This window comes from Salvia splendens, chromosome 18 (assembly GCF_004379255.2).
Source record: "Salvia splendens isolate huo1 chromosome 18, SspV2, whole genome shotgun sequence".
In the NCBI taxonomy this organism is placed as follows: Eukaryota; Viridiplantae; Streptophyta; class Magnoliopsida; order Lamiales; family Lamiaceae; genus Salvia; species Salvia splendens.
Genome location: NC_056049.1, coordinates 22211116 through 22219965, shown reverse-complemented (window position 1 = coordinate 22219965; position 8850 = coordinate 22211116). Strand labels below are relative to the sequence as shown.

Here is an 8850-nt window from a genome sequence, read left to right as displayed (position 1 = left end):
TTTTTTTCGCAACAATCAACTCACTCTTCTCTCCTACTTTATCATATCTCTTACTTTATTCTTTCTTTCTCTTTCTTACTTGATCATCTCTCTTACCTTTTTCTATATTTCTCTTTCTTACTTTACTCTATCTCTTACTTTACTATTAATAATTTAATTCATTAAACACCACTACCTAAATTCTTGTACTCAACACATTAGAATTATGATCAAATATGAAATGTTTGCTTTTCGGCACGAAATTTTATGTAATGTTGTTTTGTGCGTTAGTTAAAAGGGAGTAAAGTAAGACATGGGAAAAAGGAGATAATGTTATTTCAATTTTAGGAAACGGGACATTTTTAATACCCAAAAGGGGAAACGTTTCATTATTTATGTGACACAGGGAGTATATATTATTAAATTAGTTAAATATTATTAAGAATTTGTTTACCTAAATTTCTATGGCTAATTCATTTATGAGTCACTATTTTTTGTTTGAAGATTAATACTATAAAGATTTTATTAAATTTGTATAAATTGAGTTTAATTTTGAATCTTGCTAAGGAAAATCTTGGACCCTAATATTATCATCTTTATTAGTACAATAGTACTAGTACGAATTGAGGGCTTTCGGGCATAAGCGTAATTGGCTTCAAAAAATCGAAAAACATAAGTTTTCAGTTTCAATTTTCCAGCTGTTTGTAACATTTTTCATTATGTGTTGAGATAATGGAGTACAATACAACTATACAACCAACCTTTCATACATTTAATCTCAGAGAACGTGATCATCGTTTTATGTAAATTGGAAAATAGGCATTATATACTCGATTACATTTTCCAACCAAAATAATTACTCCTACTACTACAATAATTTTCTGCTCTTACCAACCTAATTAGTTGAAAAGTTTTTCGCCCTATCCTAAACTCTAATTTTTGTACAATTAGTTGTTTCTTGTTACTTTGATTTTTTAAGCAGTACTAATATTTTAGATTAATCGTTGAGTTTTCAAGTACTACTCCTTAATTAGTTTACATACTTCAATGCAAAAACAAAAATACTAATCTCTTGTATAATTAGTAGTTGCCTTTACCTTTTAGCTTTTAAGTACTCATATCTTTTAGATTTATTAGGTTTTGAGTACATCAATTTACATACTTTATTGCATAAAAGAGGATATTAGGCTTAAAAATCATAATTTTTTGACAAATTATGGTACTTCGTCCAAATTTTGAAAGTAATTTTAAAAATTACAAACTTTTGAAAATGTTCAATTTTTTCATTCCGACCCAAGTAGAAAATTTTCACTAGCCTTTCATACTATGTGAAGTCTACGTAGCTTAGTATGAATTATAAATGAAACGACGTTGTTTCGATGTCTTAATTCTTAATTCGATGTTGAATAATATGTGCCTAATATGATAAAATTATGTCTCTTGTCGGGTTGAAAAATGATCTGCCGTGTAAAATTGAAGTTTGTAAATTTTAAGACCAATTTTAAATTTAATGAAAAATACTAGAATTTACCCGAAATTTTTTATCTTTTAAACCAATAAGAAATTATAACTTTGTATACACGTACTTGCGGTGTTGCTTTGAGATTTTAAGCAATTTTATAGATTGACTGAAGTAGTAATTTAACATACTTCAATGCATAAAACCGAAAATAAATTTTAACTAATTGAAACTCACACCGTTTAACATAACCAAAGCATGACCAGATTTCATTTTATGCTTCGAAGCCTCAAACCACATTCACATCAGCATGCATCATATACATGTCTTGATTAGATATCACACAATTCCAATAACACTCAGAAATATTATTATTGTGGAAAGCTTAAAACTTACAAGAAACTGAGTGTCCCTACAGCATCCATGTTTCTTCTACAACATGCATGTCATGTCGGTCTAAATAATTAAGGTTTTAACTCTCTTACACGATATTCATAAATAGTTCAAACCGTATGGTCCATTTCTTCAGCAACTCATATCAATAAGGTAAAAACTCTCTTGGCACGATATCTTATAGGGGTATTTGCCAATAAGTTTTGTAACTATCATAAAATTTTGGATTTGCTTATCATCTTTAAATTAATTGCTTGTAAATTATTGAACTATGCATTTGTTTTGATTTTACAATTAATCAAGATTGTATCACTAAAATGACTTGATAACTTCCGTACATGGTAGTATTGGATATCAATCATAATAAAACGACGTCGTAATATGCTAAATTAAATAACTTCATTTGCTGAACTCATTCATCTTGTTTCTCGTTTCTCAATTTCTCTCTTATATCTCATTCTTTCATAATATACACTATAATTCAACAAATGAAATTATTTAAATATGTATAGTACTACATTGTTTCGCTGTGTACAATGTGATGTCGTTTTGATTGATATCCGATAGTGGCAGTAATTAAGTTACCAAGTTATGATAGCATCGAAATCTTGATTAGTTTTAAATTCAAACAAACCAAAAATTCAACAATTTACAAGTAGATTTTAAAGTTGATATGCAAAATCGGAATTTGGTGAAAGTTTAGGAATTTGCATGCAATTACCATTGTTTATAGGGAAAATTACTGGAAAAAAACCCATGAGTTTTGGTCAAATTCCGGTTCATTCTGCAAATTAAAAATCAACTGTAAAAACCGTGAATTTTATATTTTTCTCAATTTTCTTATAATGAGATATTCTTATTTTCTATTTGTTATATGCTATTGATTTAGCACACACGTATTTCATATTGATGACATGGTTGAGTTATTTGCTAAGTCCACATCAGGTATAATTTCGCATAAATTATACTCCGTAGGTAAATTGAAAAAAATTAAATTCATAGTTTTTACAACAAATTTTTAAGTTGCAAAATGAATAAAAATTTGACCAAATTTATGATTTACAAATAAATTATGATAATATACTATATTATTGACATTGAAGTTACTTTAATGTATTAAGTTGATAGTGTGACAGGTGAATTAATTCAGTTCATATCCATTTACTTACAAACTTCTGATTTTTCCAGTTTTTTTACTATTGGTACACGTATTCGAACACGTACATATTTATACGTATATTTTATATATGAATGATTGCCTTGAGTTGTGTACTCTTTGTGTGAACCATTCATTTGAAATACTCTGTAATTGACCTAAAAACCAACTCATACACTCACACTTCCATACTTTGTTGACCAAACTTGGCCTAAGGTGGGTGAAGTATTTAACTGCGTACTCCACTTCATCAGATCATCAATTTCTTTTATAGGATAAAATTTGTGGCTCATATATTTTTATTCTTGTATAAAAATTATAATAGTAAATTTATTTATTTTGTAAAATTAAAATATGTCATAATAGATAAGTATGAACGAAAGACATCAAAGTTGGGTCAAAATAAAACTCTTTATGTCGGCTCAAATAAAACATAAATCTATTTTATAGTCTCATTAGAGCATCCACAACCGTGCTCTTGCCAGCGGCACGGTTGTGGGCCCGGGCGGTACTATTCATGCCTGCTCTCTGGCAAGAGCACAACACCCACAACTGTGCTCTTCCGCAAGGACGAGCACAATTAATATAAAATTCAATTACACAAAAACATTTCCATAATATTAAAATTCATTTAAAACCCACAATAAATATTACAAATGACAAATAAAATTAAACATTGCATAATTAAAATCCTAAAAATTAAAAATTACATAATTAAAATCCTAAAAATTAAAAATTACATAATTAAAATCCTAAAAATTAAAAATGACACTACTCGTTGCCGAATTTCGCCCACATGTGGTTGATTAGGTCTTCTTGTAGTTGATTGTGGATTCGAGTATCGCGCATTGTGTGTCTTGTCTCGATCCTCTCGCCAACCGTCGTATGCTCGCCTCGGCGTAGGGGAGACCTCGCTGTTGAGCTTCCGGCTTCGTCCTCGTCGTAGAAGCTAGCCGCCCTCGGCCCTTCGTCGGCTATAATCATGTTGTGTAATATAATACACGTGAACATGATGTCGGCGATATTATTCACGTACCACAGCCGAGCCGGGGCCTTCACAATGTTGAATCGAGCTTGAAGGACCCCGAAGGCTCTTTCGACATCTTTCCGCGCTGACTCTTGACGCTGCGCAAAAAGAACCCGTCTCGGGTCGTGCGGGTTGTGGAGCGTCTTCACGAACGTCGACCACCTTGGGTAGATACCATCGGCGAGATAGTAACCCATGCGGTATATATTTCCGTTGATGGTGAAGTCGATCGCCGGTGCTACACCATTCATCACATCATTGAAGAGTGGTGACGAATATAGCACATTCAAGTCGTTGTTGGATCCAGCAACGCCGAAATATGCATGCCAAATCCATAGGCGGTAGTCGGCGACCGCCTCAAGGATAAGCGTTGGGCCGCCGCCTTTGTGACCGCTCAAGTGTTGCCCCCTCCAAGCAGTCGGACAATTCTTCCACCTCCAATGCATGCAGTCAATGCTGCCAAGCATTCCGGGAAAGCCATGGACTGATTCGTGAAGACGAAGCAACCGTTGGCAATCATCAGTGGTGGGTGCTCGAAGGAATTCATCCCCAAAAGCAGAACGAACGCCCTCGCAAAAATTCTTTAAACATAGGATTCCAGTGGACTCACCGATATGCAAATACTCGTCGAACATGTCGGCCGTTTGCCCAGTAGCGAGTTGTCGGATGGCACACGTACACTTCTGCAACGCCGTGATACTTTGCCGGCCGGCTGCATCTACACCTGTTTGAAAGTATTCAACACGTGCGGACAATGTGTTGACAATTCGCATGAACAAGCGCTTTGACATGCGAAAACGGCGCCTGAAGTAATCTGCCTGAAACCGCGGCTGGTCGGCAAAGTAGTCGGCAACGAGCCTTTCGTGGGCTCCCTCCCGGTCACGATGGATGTACCGTCGATTTGATCTGGTTCGTTGAGGAGGAGGAGCAGGGGTATTCGCCGCGACATATGCTTCGTAAGCGGCACGATGTTGTTCGTAGTATTCTTGTTCTTCGCGTTCCGCTTCCGCCATAATATGGGTGAAATCCATTTGAGATTTTGAGTGGGGGATGAATGTGTTGATAGTTTGTATGAGAATTATGAATGAGAGATGAATGAGAGATGATTTGATGTGATAAATGGATGATGAATGTGTGTATTTATAGATGATTTTGGGGGAAAAAAAAATAAAAAAAAATCAAAAAAATTCAGAAAAAACGGGAAAAAAACGGCCATATTTTTGGGATTTGGAAAATGTTTTTTTTTTATTTTTTAGCATTATTTATAATTAAATACCGATTTTTAAAAATAAAAAATAAAAAAAAGTTTAAACACAACGGCTATGCCGTTGACGAATGGGAGCGCGCCACGTGTGCGTCCGCTGGCACGGACGTGCTCGATACATCGAACAGCGCCGTGCCAGCGGCACGGCTGCAGCGGCGGCGGTCCTGCGCCTTGCCAACGGCGCGGACGGCGGTGGCGTCTTTCGCCACCGCTGCGGATGCTCTTATAGATCATCCAACAAAATGAACTTCCTCATAAATAAATTTCCCCAAATGAAAAGAAAATTTAAATCCATGTTATACAAGAAAGATTCATCATACCTTCAAACACCAATTTGTGAGGGAGTCCCTACAATTCCCTATCTATCCATGTTAGTGAAAACAATGTTAAAACTTTAATTTTAATTTCCATATTAAATCATTGCCCTAATCTATACTACTAATTAGTTGGGTTGTCATCCCCAACAAATAATGAAATTCCAGTTGGAAGGTGATGGTTAGGAGTTAGATTGAGCAATAAATGAGACAAACCACGGAAATTTCAAAACCTGAATATTATAATTTTATTCACTGGATAATAAAAAAGACCCCATTTAATTCTACACAAAATAGTGGTTGGCCAATTTATCCTTTAATTTTCCATATGTCATAAGTCAATCAAAACTCTTTAAATACTCACACACTTTCCCCTACTTACCCCAACCACATTCAAAAACCTCTTACTCTTCCTTCCCCAAATCCTAAACACTTTCATCCTATCTAATTTAAATTTCCCTTCGCTTTTCTCTTTGCCGCTTTCGTCAAATCAGATAACACCTACTGAATTTCGCAAAAAACCCTAATCGATCTTTCGTGAAATCTCTAATTACGAGAATGGGGAACGACGAGAGACGGGAGGCGGAGGCCGCCGCGACGAAGATCTCGGTGGACTCAACACCCGGAGGAGAGAGAAAAAGCTACAACCTCCCAAACTTCCACCAATCGGTGAAGCTAAAATATGTCAAACTAGGGTACCACTACATGATCTCCCACGCCATGTACCTCTTACTCCTCCCCTTGCTCGCCATCACCTCCGCCAACCTCTCGACCGTCACCGCGGCCGACCTAGCCCTCCTCTACGACCAGCTCCGGTTCAACCTGGTTTCGGTGGTGGCGTGCTCCACCCTCATGGTCTTCCTCGGCACGCTCTACTTCATGACGCGGCCGAGGAAGATCTACCTCGTCGACTTCGCCTGCTACAAGCCGGGCGAGGCCGTGATGTGCAGCAAGGAGCTCTTCATGGAGCGGTCGAGGCAGGCGGAGACGTTCACCGAGGAGAATCTAGGGTTTCAGAAGAAGATTCTAGAGAGGTCGGGGCTCGGGCAGAAGACCTACTTCCCCGAGGCGCTGATGAGGGTCCCGGCCGAGCCCTCGATGGCAGAGGCCAGGAAGGAGGCCGAGATGGTGATGTTTGGCGCCATCGATGAGCTGCTGGCGAAGACCGGGGTGAAGGCGAAGGACATAGGGATACTGGTGGTGAATTGCAGCTTGTTTAACCCGACGCCGTCGCTGTCGGCGATGGTTGTGAATCGGTACAAGCTGAGGGGGAATGTTTTGAGCTATAATCTCGGTGGGATGGGCTGCAGCGCCGGCTTGATCTCCATTGATCTTGCTAAGCAGCTTTTGCAGGTTTTCGTTTATTTCTCTTTTTTACTTTTCTATTCATAAATTAGGGTTATAATTCGAAATATATAAGCATATTACACTTGTTTGTTTATAGTAGCGATGAAATTAGGCACGCCAAATTAATTTTAATTTTGGTTTTAATTCTAATTAATGAGTCCACATGCCTACATTTAGCTTTTTAGTGAGGGTTAATTGGGACCAGTAAACGTAGAAGAAAATGTTAATATTTTTAAAATCGTGTTTATGTAACTAATTTTTTTATTTACTCTCTATTTGTGATATTAACATTTTCTTCTTATTTGTCAAAACAAGGTTTGGGACCAAGTCTTGTTCTTTTTCAGTTGTGTATGTTATGTCAATTCCTTTTCTAGCCCAAACCCAAAATTTTGGGTCAAGTTAGAAAGCTAGTTACATGTGATGGTGACTTAATTAAATATCATTATCACTCATTATACAACTTTATACATGCTAGTACTACTTTCCCACCTAACTATACGATATTCATTAATTAATTAGCAAACTTTCATGTTACATCAAAGACACTTATCCCAACCATTTTATTTTAACCTTTCCCAACAAAACAATTTTTTCCTGCGTCCGTCACTGATTCCAGCCATCTGTTTATGACAACAGGTGAACCCAAACTCGTACGCGCTAGTCGTGAGCATGGAGAACATCACCCTGAACTGGTACTTCGGCAACAACCGGTCGATGCTCGTCTCAAACTGCATCTTCCGGATGGGCGGCGCGGCCATACTCCTCTCCAACCGCCCCGCGGACCGGCCCCGCGCCAAGTACCAGCTCATCCACACCGTCCGCACCCACAAGGGCGCGGACGACAAGAGCTACGGCTGCGTCTTCCAGGAGGAGGACAACGCCAAGCACGTCGGCGTCGCCCTCTCCAAGGACCTCATGGCCGTCGCCGGCGAAGCCCTGAAAACCAACATCACCACCCTGGGCCCACTCGTCCTCCCCATGTCCGAACAACTCCTCTTCCTAGTCACACTTGTTGCAAGAAAAGTGTTCAAAATGGAAATCAAGCCTTACATCCCCGATTTCAAGCTAGCATTCGAGCACTTCTGCATCCACGCCGGCGGCCGGGCGGTGCTGGATGAGCTCGAGAAGAATCTCGATTTAACTCAATGGCACATGGAACCTTCTAGAATGACCTTGTACAGGTTCGGGAACACGTCGAGCAGCTCGCTGTGGTACGAGCTGGCGTACACGGAGGCGAAGGGGAGGATCCGGAAAGGGGACAGGACGTGGCAGATTGCGTTCGGGTCGGGATTCAAGTGCAACAGCGCGGTGTGGAAGGCGCTGAGGACCGTTGATCCGGCGAAGGAGAAGAATCCATGGATGGATGAGATTCATGATTTTCCAGTTGAGGTGCCTAGGGTTGTTGCAATTAATTAGTTTGTCATCAATTCAATTTACAAATTCATTTTTAGTTTATGGTGCGAAATTATTTCTGTGAAATGGTTAGGGAAACAAAATGAATGTTGATTTGAGGAATTTGTTGAGGTGTAGATGTGGAGATGTGCAAGTTTTTTTATTGGTGGCATTGAAAACGCCTTGATATAATTTGTCTAGAATTCAGACAAATACATGTAATAAATATTAAAGAGATATTAATTTGTTTAATTCACTGTCATTTTTCTCTTGTTAGTTCATTTCATACCAGTACTAGTGTTGTTGACGTTGATGTATCTATTAATTGTTGTGTTTGAAAAATAAATTTGAGCTGAAATCGATGTGTTAAGGACATCAAAGTGTTAATTCGGGGTCCAATTAATTAATATATTGGAGTTATAGGTTTTCTAACTTTCTTTCATGATCAATCAAGCTCAATTATTTTTCACTTGATTTTATGTACATGTACTAAGTTATAACTAATCTATTTGGGTGAAA

At 38.1% G+C, this 8850-nt stretch overlaps 1 protein-coding gene across 1 annotated transcript; it reads left to right on the top strand.

Moving 5' to 3' along the window:
* The first annotated feature begins 5943 nt into the window (after window positions 1-5943).
* LOC121776601 (3-ketoacyl-CoA synthase 11-like) lies at window positions 5944-8593 on the top strand. The gene is made up of 2 exons (XM_042173797.1): window positions 5944-6945; window positions 7576-8593. The coding sequence occupies exons 1-2, from the start codon at window positions 6151-6153 to the stop codon at window positions 8353-8355; spliced, it is 1575 nt and encodes a 524-aa protein (XP_042029731.1). The 5' UTR covers window positions 5944-6150; the 3' UTR covers window positions 8356-8593.
* The last annotated feature ends 257 nt before the right edge of the window (window positions 8594-8850 follow it).

Coding starts and splice junctions, on each gene's coding strand:
- LOC121776601 (XM_042173797.1), top strand. CDS start 6,151: ATGGGGAACGACGAGAGACGGGAGGCGGAGGCCGCCGCGACGAAGATC. Junction 6,946..7,575: donor TTGCTAAGCAGCTTTTGCAG/GTTTTCGTTTAT, acceptor TTATGACAACAG/GTGAACCCAAACTCGTACGC.